We start from the raw sequence: 13726 nt of genomic DNA, 5'->3' as shown, positions 1-13726 counted from the left end.
CAATTATCTTCCAACTTTGGTTAAAGCCCAGAGTATGTAAAGGACATATGTTTGGAATAGTAGTGGAGGCTCTTAGTAGGACAGTATTCAATTCCATTTTAATGAAACTGCATTTAATTTGTTAACACATGAAAGGATCTGGAGGTTTTTATGGTGGTGGAGAAATATGATGGGACATTCATGTTGGCCAGTAATCTATCAATAGAATAGCACTGAAGAAGTGGGAGGGGATGTTGGATGGCCTGTTAGGAGGTATTACAAGAGCTGGATAAAACACAATGGAGGAAAGAACCATGGCAGTTTCTACAATTTAGAGCTGGGGAAAGACTTGGGGAATGTTTTAGTAGTAAAATTGTTGGACATGGTAAGGGACTGCATGAAAGCAGGGAAGGCAAAAAGCAGGAGAAGTAACTATTTTGATTTTTGAAATTGAGTTTGAAATGCTTAAATACAGCAAGTGTTCAGATACATGGATAGAAGTCCAACTTGGAGGTATAGATGTTAGCCCCATCTGTATAGAAGGGGTTATCAGAGTCAAGAGTGGGAAGAAATCTCAAGGACACCTTCATTAGATTTGAACTAGCTTGATATGTATGACTGACTGTGAATGGAATTTGCTGTAGAATTAACACCAAACTGCTCTACCAAGAGATAGCAAAAGACCGTGTTATTTAATAATGCTTTATAAAATTTTATTTGGTATCATTCAATCATACAGATTTTGTGGTAAATGTGCATTTCTAAAAGTGCATAATCAAACATTTAACTTTTCTTGATCTTGCATTTGTCATAGAAATATGCCACAGATGATTACATAAAGATTCACTACTTATGGATTCATATTAAAATATGCCACAAAGAAGAGATAAACTAATTTATAGGATGCTATTTGCTGATTATGAAAATAGAGAAATATGAAAATATTATTTGGCAGTAACAGAAAATATTTCTTTTTTATTTAATTACTTTCAAAATTCAACATAAACACTAAAATAAAGAGTTGGTAAAGTGGTATCACACATTTAATATATATTTCCAATACTATATTTTTCATTCTTGAATAATGAAGCACATGACCCACTGCTGTATAATCTGGGTTGTGTTCAAACATTAATTGCTGTAATCATGAAGGTTACTATTAGAAGCAGATAGAACAGATCTGTGCACAGCAAAAGAGTGGCTTTAACCAGAGCTCCGTCCTAACGCATCTTACTTTGTTAGGAACATAGTTTAAATATTTAAAGAAGAATGTCATGTTGATTCATTGGTGGCGTTTGGACACCCATCTAAGGAGTGAGTGATGAATAGCACAGCGTGATATGAATGGTTACTAAATACTCTCGCCTTCAGTATCCAGCACCAAAAAGAAGTTATTTCAGTGAAGGGGCCTTAAAAAAGTTTCCCAAATCCTTGTTGGCTTTTCTTTTCCTGCCACAGTAAATTATTATTTGACTTCATTTGAGCTTTATGGAGCTAATTACCTTTGCTTAGAAACAGAGTTAAAATTAAATGTAATTTTTAATTATAAAATGTTGCCTTGGAAACATTTGCTCATAAGTTAAATTGTACTTTGTTCTAAAATACTTATTTCTTTTACAATTAGAAATCAAAGACAGAGCCCAGCATAGGGCAATTTGGAAACTGTAGCATTAATTGCCACAAAACTGCTAATATTTTTCATAATGGACAACTGATGGTGAACATCCAATTAACTGCTACACAGTTATATTTAACAACTCTCCTCAGAAAAGAATTATTCTATTTTATGACCATTAACTGAAATTTCTTTAGAAATTATCTTTTTTTATTTAGAAATTATATGTTTGTTTGAATTTAGAAAGAGCTGAGCATAATGATCACAATTAAAAAGATCAGCATAAGTAGGTGACCTCAAGGTCCACAGCAACTGTTTCACAAATCACCTTAAGACACGGGATTCACAGCCAAGGGCAAGCCTCTCTTTGGTTCATAAGGTGTTGTCCTGGAAACCATTCTGATGCAGTCGATAATAGGGCAGACGGAGAGACACAGGGTACAGCCTGTACAAGTGTCAGTAATGGTGGGCAGGTGGGTTTCAGGATCAAACTGGATAGCCTGCGAACAGAAATAAAGACTCTTGCTGTCACTGCCCACAAAGGTCAAGAATGCCCCCATTTTAGCATCAACGTTTTTTTCCACTGCAGGAGAGCTGCACTTGGAGACAACTACGCCCAGCACTGTGGTGCAGCTATAGCAACAGTTGAGCTGCCAGGGAGAAGGGAAAAAAAAAAAAAATGGACAAAAGAGAAATGCCTTTAAAATTAGAAACACAATGTTTAAAATTCCTTAGAGGTATTCTTCTCTCTTTGTGTGAGGAAAATATTTCATAACATAGTAACTCTCTAGTGTCCTGTGTTCTGAGAAGAACATAGGTCTTGTCAGTCTGACCATGACTGGGCAGGTGTCGGCTACCTGAGGGGGGCAGGGTGCTTCCACACCTTGTCCTTCTCGCACTCATGGTTCTCGACAGTGGAGAAGCGTCACTGTCAGATGGGGCAATGAATGCACTTGTTTGGATTTCAAATTATGTGTGTAGTGTTTAGAAGAAGGCAATAGGAAAAAAAATTAGCTTAAGTGCCAGCTTTCAGATTTGAGGATTTCCAAGCTGATTCTAGGCATCACCCGACCACCAAGGGGAAAAATCACTGAAAGATGGGAGCCTGGACACCTGGCTTCCTGGTCCTGGCCTGACACTCCTCAGCTGGGAGAACCAGGATAAGTCTTCCAGCTCTAAAACTGCTCAGGATTTTGAGAAATTCAATAATTTATTCCATTTTTCCCCCCTCCCTTCTTTCCTTCCTTCCTTTCTTTTAACATGAAGCAATCTATATTGTGCAATGAAAATACCTAGTGTGAAATTTACAATTGAGATTTTTATTTAAAGTCATGATGATTATTTGTTAAAGAGAGATATTTCAACAGAGGAAACAACATGCAAGAATTTCCATCTAGGGGACACTTCAGGGTAGCTACGTGGGGGCAGAGGGGACTTGAGGACTTGTCTGGAATCTTGCAGAACAATTTGATGTTTTTACTGAGATGGTGCACTAATTTGGAGGAACGAGCTAGGGGGCTGAGCAAAATTATGAGAGTCATTAAGCCCCCGCCTCACTCCAGATACTCCTTGAGGCCAGGTCTGCAAATCTTACATTTTGAAATAATTACTGAATTCTGTTGTGTTTTTTTTTTTCCTGTGTCATATACAACATGATATATAATCCAATTCAAAATATTTTTTATGTTTAAAATTTTCCTCCCCCAAATGAGGCTACTTGTAACTATAACTTTTTTTCTCTTTTATGCACATAAAAATGAAAATGGTCTCAGAGTAAATTATGTCAGGCTGCTTAATATTTTTTAAAAATCTCTGATCTTTAAGGAAACAACCATATATCTGAACAAGAACTGTAGTTATGACAAACTATTAGAAAATTTGTCTAAACAAATTGTTGCTATGTTTTGTAAAACAACATCTCAGATGGCTGTTTAAATGAGTAAAAGCTATTTCTCTTCCTTATGTACCCTTTTATAAATAGAAATCCAAGAAACAATTGATGAAAATAAAATAATACTTATGTTTTAGAAATCTTATACTTTGGGCTTCCCTGGTGACGCAGTGGTTGAGAGTCCGCCTGCCGATGCAGGGGACGCGGGTTTGTGCCCCAGTTCGGGAAGATCCCACATGCCGCGGAGCAGCTGGGCCTGTGAGCCATGGCCGCTGAGCCTACGCGTCCGGAGCCTGTGCTCCGCAACGGGAGAGGCCACAGCAGTGAGAGGCCCGCATACCGCAAAAAAAAAAAAAAAAAAAAAGAAATCATATACCTTGAAAATTTGCAAACCTATAAAACTTTTCAGTTGAAGATTTTGATTTTCTATTTTTTATCTTTTAGAGACATAAGAGTCAAAGGACTTCTAAAATCTTTTTAAATGTATAATTGTGATTTTTTTCCCCTCATTAATAAGATTATTTTTGCTAAAATTGTACCAAGGCTAGAATTCCAAGGTGGGAGTAATAACCTCTAAGATTTAAGATGTTAGAACCCTGATGCTGTGATTTTAGTGATGGAACTTCCTTACTTATCTCTGATTGGTTAATTAGAGAAAAGAAGAAATGAAAATGAATGTGATATGATTAGCATTTTCAAAGTAACTGTTAGAGGCACTTCTCAGATAGAAAAAAAAGTGATACAAGGGTGAAAATTTGGTATAGAAGTAGTGTTAAATTAAGGAAGAAGAGATTTTTTGAAAATTAAAATTATGTCTGTCATACCTGTATTAGGTGATCAGAAGAATATGTAATATCGTACCACAAGCAAATAGGAACTTTCTCCAAGCTGAATAAGGTAAATGAACTACAATTTTTAACAATGGCCAGTTTATCTATTTTGAAAATTCATTAATCATCTTAAAGGGGTCTTATTTTACTTGTTTATACTTCTTTATAGCTTGAAATATTTAATGAAAATAATATTATTCTGTAGTTTTTAGCCTGAAGACAGATTAATGCCCATTTTTTCTTTATTGTTCCATGGCAGACTCTCAGCTGAAGGCTGAGGAACTGGGAAGAATCTCTGGATCATTTCATGTGGTAGGAATACAACTTGTTGGCTCTTCCAGCTATAGAGGAATTTCTGGTCCCAACCAGCCCATCTAGTTGGTGGGAAAATGCTTTTCCTTTCTAAATGAAGCTCAATCAATACTGAATGGAAGAGCATTCTCTTTTGGTAGAAGGAAGCAAGTCCTTTCAGGGTCAGGGCAATAAACTGTAGTTCTTTTCTCTCTGCATGAGAGTATAATGCTTCCTCATGGGCATAATTGTGTGAATTTCTTTTTTTGTTTGAATTTTTCCTTCCAATTTTATGAGTGATGAAATGATACTAAAACAGTTCTGTGCACTAAATGGTGGCATCGTTAGTATGAGTTATGGCTTCCCTTTAAAAAAAATCACTATGTTATGAGGGTGAGAGGACAGAGAGCTATGTCACTGCTGAGTAGCGATGTTTGGCACGTCTGGTCTGAAACCCACACTTTGTGACAGAAGATGCTTTCTGCTACAAAAGCCAAGAAGAAACATGCCTCACAGCATCCTAATTGCAGCAGGATTCTTACCTGATAGCCAGAGTCATTACAGGTCATGTAGCATTTGCCACAGCTGATACACATTTCTTCATCAATCACAGCCACAACTTGCTCTAAGTTGCTCAGTTCACCAAATGTTCCAAGGTACTGCAGTGCTTTTCCAATCACATCCTGAAAGATAGGCACTGAATTACTTACAGTGCTCATTGTAAAACATTACCATGTGATGATTAATATCTGTCCACATTTCCCTGTTTTCGTAAAATGCCGCATTATATAACTTAGAAGGTTTTGGATATTGTAGTTCTCACAGATATACTTTTTATAATTATAGCTTACATATTTCTGTCTCCTGAAAGATGGGCTTTCTGTATATATCTAGCGTAGAAACACAAGACCTAACTAATTGCATTCATCAGGTTTTCTACAAATGATCTAAATCAGTGTTTCTGTGGACAGAAGAAATGACACCCTTTTCAGTGGTTGTGGCTTACCTTTTCTCAATTTTGGACTTTGAATGATCCAAAAGTAATGAAAAGTGACAAAGGGTAATGCACTGATACTAGAAAACTTTAGATTGCTAGGAATGAGGGGAATAAAAATGTGGACACTATGCATTTATAACACTGCATTTGGAGTCTAGATTTCATTTAGAAGAGTGCTTTGATAGCATACCCACCTGTCATGTTTTGAAGAGTATATTTCATTATTTAAAAATTCTAATTTATGTTAATTAATTAGGTTAATTTAATAGCTAAATAAGATGCTCTTTTACTATTAAAGAACTAGGATTTTCTTCATTCACCACTGAAGATTTTTCATGCTGTTACACATTGCTTTGTTCTTCATATTAATTGGAAGTGTGCTTAATATGTGAAGCACCGAAGATGTTTCATCAACAATAAGAAACACTTTGTTTCATAAAACAAAACAGAAGAATGTAACAATGTTTGTAAAATTAGTATGCCGTCAAGATTTTCTGCTTCTGTTTTTAACTTTTAACAAGACAATCTTTTGTTTGAATTCAAGGTCTGTCTTCAAGGTGGTTTGACTCAGATTTAAAGCCATCTTCCTATATTCTCTATGGTATCTTATTTTCTGCTCTTCTTTTTATGACCTTGGTTACCCTTTTTCACTCTATTTTTTCCCTATTTCAGCTCTAAATGACAATATGCTCATGTCTTTGAGCTCTTAAACTGAAACAAAGCTTACATAATTATATACCATTCGTGTGTCTCTCAAAAAAATAAGGTGATCAAAAACTTACTGTCTTTACTATTTTCTTTTCAGTGTGTTGAAGGTATAATTTCAGTGATACCACAGTCTGTTTGTGGGGGGGGGGCACTTGATGTCCAAATCAATATCTCCATTCTGAATTTCTCTCACAAGCTTAAGATCTACTTTTATCAGCTGCATGATGAGCACTGTCTTTAGAATTTGGTATGTCAGATTCACCACTCACTGAATTTTTCATCAGCATCACAAAACTGGATCTTCCTTCTGATATCCTTATTCTTATTAACACTGTTAGGGTTTCTTCAGTCACTGAGGCTTGAAATTTCAGAGCTGTATTTCACTCTGACTTCTCCCTACTCCAAAATCTCATCAGTTGCCAAGTCTCCTGAGCTCTGGATCTGCAATATCCTCTTTCCAAGTCTACTATAATCTTTAACCATTACTAATTAATTTCCCATTACTTCTAATGTAGTTATAAGAGCCTAGATGTCTCGTCCTCTTATTCTCCCTTTCCTTTCTACCTTATGCAGTGTTGTCATCTTCATCTATGCTGTAGAGCACAGATTAAGTTTTCTCACTACCTTACTCAAAAATCTGTTGAATTAAATACAGTTTCACATTTAAGTCTAGCATTTAAGGCTTTCTACCAACTAGTCTTTTTTGGTCTTATTTCTCACTTCCAAACACCATGTGCTTTAGCTACACTGGACACATGCCCTACACTGAACACACTTGTCAGTCAACTCCTCTGGCACCTAATTTTATCTTGAGTCCTCTGTCCAGAATACCCTTCCTTCCCGTCTTCACTTTGAAAAATCCTGTCCATCCTTCAAAGACATCTCACATGCCATTACTTCATGAAAATCTCCTTAATTCTTCCTTCTCCTTTCCTAACCGAATTGAAGATGTGATCTCCCGCTTCTTCATTCTCTTTTTCCTTTGTCTCCTACATCTTTTCCTCCTGCCCTTTTCCCCTCTTCATCCTCTCTCTCTCCCCCTCCTACCAATGCAATGGCCTAGAGGGTTTTATCTACGATGTGGAACTAATGGTTACAGATTACTTTGAGTTCTTACTATGTATCAGGCCAGTGCCATAATTTTTAAGCATTTTCTCATTTAAATCTCACACATTTTATATAGGATGAGATTATTGACATTTAAGGTATAAAATTAAATAAATGATGAAGCAGGGATTCAGACCAGTGCTGCCTAACTTCAAATTCTATGATCATAAGCACTCTGCTTTACTGGCTCATCTGTTATTTCTCTATTTAGCAAATTTTACTTCATGTTTTAGATTTTTTCTACATTCAGCTCTTTATTTGCAGCCTCTTAGGAGGCTTTATTCATCTTTGTATCTCATGTTGTGTATCTTGCTCCTCAGATCACCGAAACATAATGAGTACTCAAATAATTGTTAAAATAAATGTATCTTTAGTTTTTCTATATACTAAATATTCAGCAAAATATTAGGCACACAGTTGTATGAGCTAACAGCTACTTTTTGATTTACCAAATACTTTTATTAATATGAGATTCACAAAAAGATTTGAGTACCTCTTTAAATACAAAATAATCATAGTCAACGTATCTGGATATGTTTAATATTTTCTAATATTTTAAGACAGCAAATGCATGAGGTCACTCTATGGCTGTAAAAGACTATACGTGATAGAAAATAATTTTTTCAGTCTAGTAAACAAATTAGTCAGAACAGTTGTTTCACTGAATTAGATCATGGCTTGACTGAAATCATCAGTAAATATTCCAAAGATGATTAAACAGGAAACTCCCTAGATGGTCATCCAGCTTATAAGGCTTATTCCAAAGAAAAAAATGCATATTTCTAAGATATTTTATTGTAGGAAGCAAATTCACATTCTGTGTATATCAAATATGCCTTTTGCTCTATATTGGAGATTTGCTGTTGTCATTTATTAAAACATCATTGTTTAATGTGAAACTAAATAAAACAAAGTCCCTGGAGCCTCTAAAAATTATTTACACATGGTGTTAAAAATCACCCCTCATTCATCATAGTTCTTAAGAAAATTATGTATATATATATATATATATATATATATATATTTAATCTGGAAGAGTATAAAAGAATGGCAACTATTTTAAGTTATTTTGTAAAGAGTAATCAAAGAAAATGAATAATCATTCTATGTGGCAGAAAACGTGGATATTTGTTTCAAACTCAAAGCTCCCAGGTAGTACTGCCAGCTTATAAATACCCTTGAGTACACGTTCTAGAATTTGGAGTTTGTTGAAAGTTGCATATAATCAGTAAAGAACATATGGCTAGTCTAGTCCCTGTTGGACACATACCTGTGGAGATTAGGGTACCTACATTCATTATTCCAAGCAGGGTGTGGATATACAAAGGTCGCGCGATCTGCTATAGCCATCCCTGATCAGTGGAAAAGTTTATGTGTGAATGTGTATGTGGGAAAAGTGATGCCAAATTCTTTCAAGTGTAGGTGATACATTTGATTTAAATATGTTTTCCCAAAATTAATGCTGGGCAGTAGTACAGAATTCTAGAATCACATCTTTGTCAATTAATTATTTGTTTGGGATAATCAAAAGTATTTTAAAAAACTAGATCAGTCAATATTTCTGTTTGATATAAAGTTTGGGATCAAAAGTGAGGAACTAGAGGGCCCCCATCCGATCTCTGCTGCATCATACTTAATGCATTAGGCTTAGTATGAATTTCTTAGTTTGGGCCTATTTTTTTTTTACAGGTGATTGAAGTATTTTCAAGTTGTGATTGATATCTGGCGTGTTACCTGTCCTTAGATTTAAGTCTTCTACACATCTGATTAGCATTCTATTTACGATACCTGTAAAAAAGTGTCATTCAAAGTCCAGGACCAAGGACAGTGTGCTGTGGGCAATCACTATGATGCCTATCCAAAACAGATAAAAATTATTTGGACATAGCTGTTTAATTACTTTACCATTTCCTTACCTTTACCATTACCAGTGTCACAGGTTCTTATCTGTTATATAAAGTTCACTGCTTGCCTAATAAACCTATCAAAATAGGAAATGAGATAATTTGGTTTGTTCTCACAGAATGTATGCTGACACTTGATAATTTCTTCCTTTACTAATGCTCTCAAGTCAAGAGTTTAATGATCCTTAATGAAGCTTTCCGGTCTACTTCTATCTTTTCTTCACTCCCCTTGCCACATCAACCTTTTCCTTTTCTAAAGAACCTAGAGCACCATTTAATATTTAGCAGTGTGATACAGCAATATCATACTAAAATAGTTTCAAAAATACAGCATACAATTTATTTTTGATATCCTATATAATGTCCTCCGAGCTAGGAGACAGGGATGGTGACTGTACAATTAGAAAGGGAAGTCTTGAGTTTAAATTCAGTAGAACTCTGATAACAGGACTCAGCGTGAATAAGCTGAGTTGGGAGGGCAGAGACAAAGCATGATTCAGGAAATAAAGTAGTAAATAAATTAGTGGAGAAGGCAAGAGAAGCAAGCAAACCAAGAGATGGGGTAGAAGCTAGTGAGGACCTGGGAACTGAAGTGGGTGAAAGAGGGTGGAGTGGAAGGGAGCTTGTTACTGAGAGACAGATGCGTGAGGTTTAGGTGTAGTCAAGGTTGGTTCAGTAGAGATCTGTGGCCCTGATCACTGTATTCTTTTTATGTGGGCTGGCTCAGGCTTTAAAGTAGCAAGTTCTTGCCAGACACTTTGGATTTAAATACATTTAATGAGGCTAAATGTGATGTGTTTCTACTTTATCCTTACCTATCTTGGGCTTCACCTCTCGAATATGTTTTCCCTATCCTTTTCAGTTCTAAAAGCATTCTTTATGGGGATGCTACAAAGATAATAGGAGCTGAACAGTTCTAATTGTAAGTTAACAGTATACCATCTGCTCTAAGTAGTGGGTGTATTCTCTCTTTTCTTTTTACTTTTAATAGGCAAAATACATTTCCATTTTTCCTAATATTTCCTCCAAATTCAGAAAATTTGAGGCTTTGGTATTTCTGAAACACTTTAAAATCTTGATGCCTCTCTTTTATGATCATCATTGGTAATGTGATCTCTATTTTCTCATATGACCATTCAATACTGAGTTATCTAAATGCTTCACTATTTTCCTATTCCTCGTGAAACTCAGAGATTATGTCACCAATTTCAATTTGACAGTCTCTCTTTCTTCTTGATCCATGTTCAGGGCTCTGACTACGGGATTGTTTTCTATTGTTGTTTCTGAGCTCCCTGAAAGTAGATTTACTAAAGGTGGCATACTTGTACATTTAAGCTTAGACTTCCTTTCTGTGGCCTAACAAACTCTACGATGATATGGGATGGTTACTTTCCTTCAAGATTCTTTTAGCTGCCATTTTCCCCAAACATTTTTATAAGGAACCAGAAATAAGTCAATGCAGTAAGTCTCTCATTGCTTCTCTGTCCTTTGTGAGATTAAATTTCCAACATGGCAATTCAATAGTTTTGCCAATGTTTTGCCTTTAGTGGAGTGGGATTTTCATTTGAAGTCTGTAAAGGCTTACATCGCTGCTCTATCTTGCCTGTCCGTAATAACCATCTGGTTATGGGGTCTCTGATGTAGTCCCCGAAAACATTTCTGTTTTCCTTTCATTTTACTCTCCTGCAGCTGCTTCCTCCATGCTTCACTTTCATGTTTGTGGATTTCCATGCATGTGTATATCTTTTTGACATATACTGTTCCTCCCCCAGCCCTTTCATCAGACTTATTTATTTCAAAGAAGATATACCTTTCCATCATCATATTCCAGTCAGGAATCACATCTCAAAACATCCCCGTAAGACTTAAGAGTTGATTTTCACCCTATTCTGTTCATGTGTTTTAAAGTGCAGTTTGATAATTTTTCATCTGCTATTTGTCTGTATATAGACAACTGAGAATGTTAATGCCTCCCGCCCATTTCTCTGGTATCTTCTGAAAATTGCTGGGAAAATCCTCCACTATTTTTCTTCCTGTGTCATCCCTTTTATGCTCCATAGTATCTAATATGCCTTACAGTTATATATGAGTACTTTTCTCCTTCCCCTCACAACTCAATTGAAATAATAAACCTCTCGATCAGGCTGACTGGTCTCCTGCCAACACTGTCTTGCCAGTCTTATGAGATGCAGTCTATCTCTTCCTAGAAGCAGCAGGAAGAGATGAAAACATCACTAGTGCCCCTAAACCATTCATTTTCCTACCCAGAAATTCAAAGACGTTAGAGATACATTCCTGGCTTCATAAAGAGAATGAGAATTCATTCTCAAATATATCAACAGAAGTGGGAAGAATTCGGGGAACTTTATAAGCCTTGGCAGACTCTCAAATCTCTGTTATATGCTGCCTGGGACTAAAGCACGTTTCTCATTTAGCAGGGCCAAATGTGCACACTGTCACTTCAGTTCTCTTCAGCCAGGAGATAAAACGGCTTCCTATTTGGTTTCTTTTCTCTAGCACAGGTGAACCTGTGGAATGTGTTAGGAGATTCTTCAGAAGGCCCTGGTTCATCTTTTAGGAGACCTTTACATCTATTGCTGGAGGTCAGTTGTCTTTTTCTTACTTTATCTCATTCTTCCCCTTCCCCTTCAGCACTGATTTTGATTACCCTCCTCTTCCTCAGAAGCCTTTTCTTTCACAAAAGCGACAGCTCTGCAATATGGCAATATGTATGGTAAATGTTGTGTCACTATGAAACGGAAATCCAGATGTAGGGTTGATAAAGAGGAAATTGACTGGATGCCAGGCTGACTCTAGGGCCCCAGACTATTCCCTGCGGTAGGACTGACAGCCTCTGAGACCATTTTTTAGCTTCCAAGGATGCAAGGAGAAGCTGGATACATGTTGGCTAGCGAAGACTTCTGGTTCTTAAGGACCCCCTAGTCACAGTGTAACACTGGGAGTAACCACTCTTGACGGTTTAGCTGAAATCCTTAAATGTTTAATCAGTATATCCCCTTGCCCTTTTACATCATGTTAAGACTGAGCAAGAAAACTGGATTATTTTCCTCATTACTGCCTCTCAGTTTGGTCCTTTCTAGGAAATCCTATTGAACAAAAGAATGAGTTTTGTATTGGATTTAACGTCCCATGGCTGCATTTATTCCAACTATGCATTAACACTATGCTTTGCAAACATACTCATATGCTTGAAATGCCACCTTCCTGTTTTTTTTTTTCCTCCTTTCATGAGAGACAGAAGAAGATAGTGATTAAGGCCCAAGTTTTAGAGCCAGATATTGGAATCAAGTCTTGGTTTTCATGTCTTCTTAGCTGTGTGACCTTAGACAAGTTATTTAACCTCTCTGTTTATTAATTACTTAATCAGTAAAATAGGGAAAATATGGATACCTGATAGGGTTATGGTAAGGATTAAATGAGTTAATTCACAAGCATGCAGAACAGTGCCTGAAACCTCATAAGTACTCAATAAATATTAGCTTTTATTATTAATTCTCTGCTTAATTAACACTAATTTATTAAACTCCATGTTAAATATCACCATCTCTGTGAAGCTTTGCACAATTACCCGAGGCGGAACTAATCCCTTTCACTCCTCTGTGTTCCCAGAGCATTTTGTACATATTTGATTGAACTGTAAATAATTTTTAACATGTGTCTTTCTCCCTTGTTAGACTGTGAGCTCCGTAAGGATAGATATCTTTCTTTTTAAAATTCATGCTGTATTCCCAGTTTCCTGGATTGCAGCGAGTGCATAATAAATATATGTTAGCACTACATCTCCACCAAGATCAGGAAAAACCTGGTGCCTTGAACCATGCCTTGTTAGTCTCTGGATGAAGACCCAGTCCTTAGCACACTGCTAAGGTCACATAGCAAATACTCAATAAATACTTACTGATTGACTGATATTGAAACTGCCTACTTCTGAAGCAGCAGACCATTAAGTCTTATCTAAGGCATTTGAAAGAAAAGAAGAACAAAAGATGAGATCTATTGAGCATGGCTTGCTTAGAAATAATATTGTCACACTCATAACCACAGAAGATGGGGGTAGATTAGAAACTTGAATGCATGACTGAAAAACTTGTTCAGACAAGAGGGGCTTAGTCAACTTTGTGGGACACTGGGGCCCTTTCTATAGCAGATGGGGAATAATATACTGTGCTAGCTGAGAGGATAAACAAAGCAGTGGCATGGAGTTTAAACTATTGAACAGAGGAATCTATAAAGAGGCCAGCAGTGAGGAGGGAAGAAACATGCTAAAATAAACAGATATGTGGACAGGGAAAATATTAAGCACGAAAACAGATAACCCAGGCCCTCAGGAGAAAGGGGAGATGGAAAAATGGTATGTCAAGAACAGAAGAAACACTGTAGGGA

General features: G+C 36.5%; 1 protein-coding gene across 1 annotated transcript in view; it reads right to left on the bottom strand.

Moving 5' to 3' along the window:
- Nucleotides 1-674: 674 nt before the first annotated feature.
- DPYD (dihydropyrimidine dehydrogenase) overlaps nucleotides 675-13726 on the bottom strand; it is an 821342-nt gene continuing 808290 nt past the window's right edge. The window contains exons 22-23 of the mRNA XM_007462610.1: nucleotides 5149-5289; nucleotides 675-2094 (exon numbers count right to left, since the gene is read on the bottom strand). Of these exons, the coding sequence (XP_007462672.1) occupies nucleotides 1924-2094; nucleotides 5149-5289 (312 nt within the window). The 3' untranslated portion in view covers nucleotides 675-1923. The remainder of the gene's footprint in view (nucleotides 2095-5148; nucleotides 5290-13726) is intronic.

Source organism: Lipotes vexillifer, unplaced genomic scaffold (genome assembly GCF_000442215.2).
Source record: "Lipotes vexillifer unplaced genomic scaffold, Lipotes_vexillifer_v1.1 scaffold826, whole genome shotgun sequence".
NCBI lineage: Eukaryota > Metazoa > Chordata > Mammalia > Artiodactyla > Lipotidae > Lipotes > Lipotes vexillifer.
This window is presented reverse-complemented; position numbering and strand designations above follow the sequence as displayed.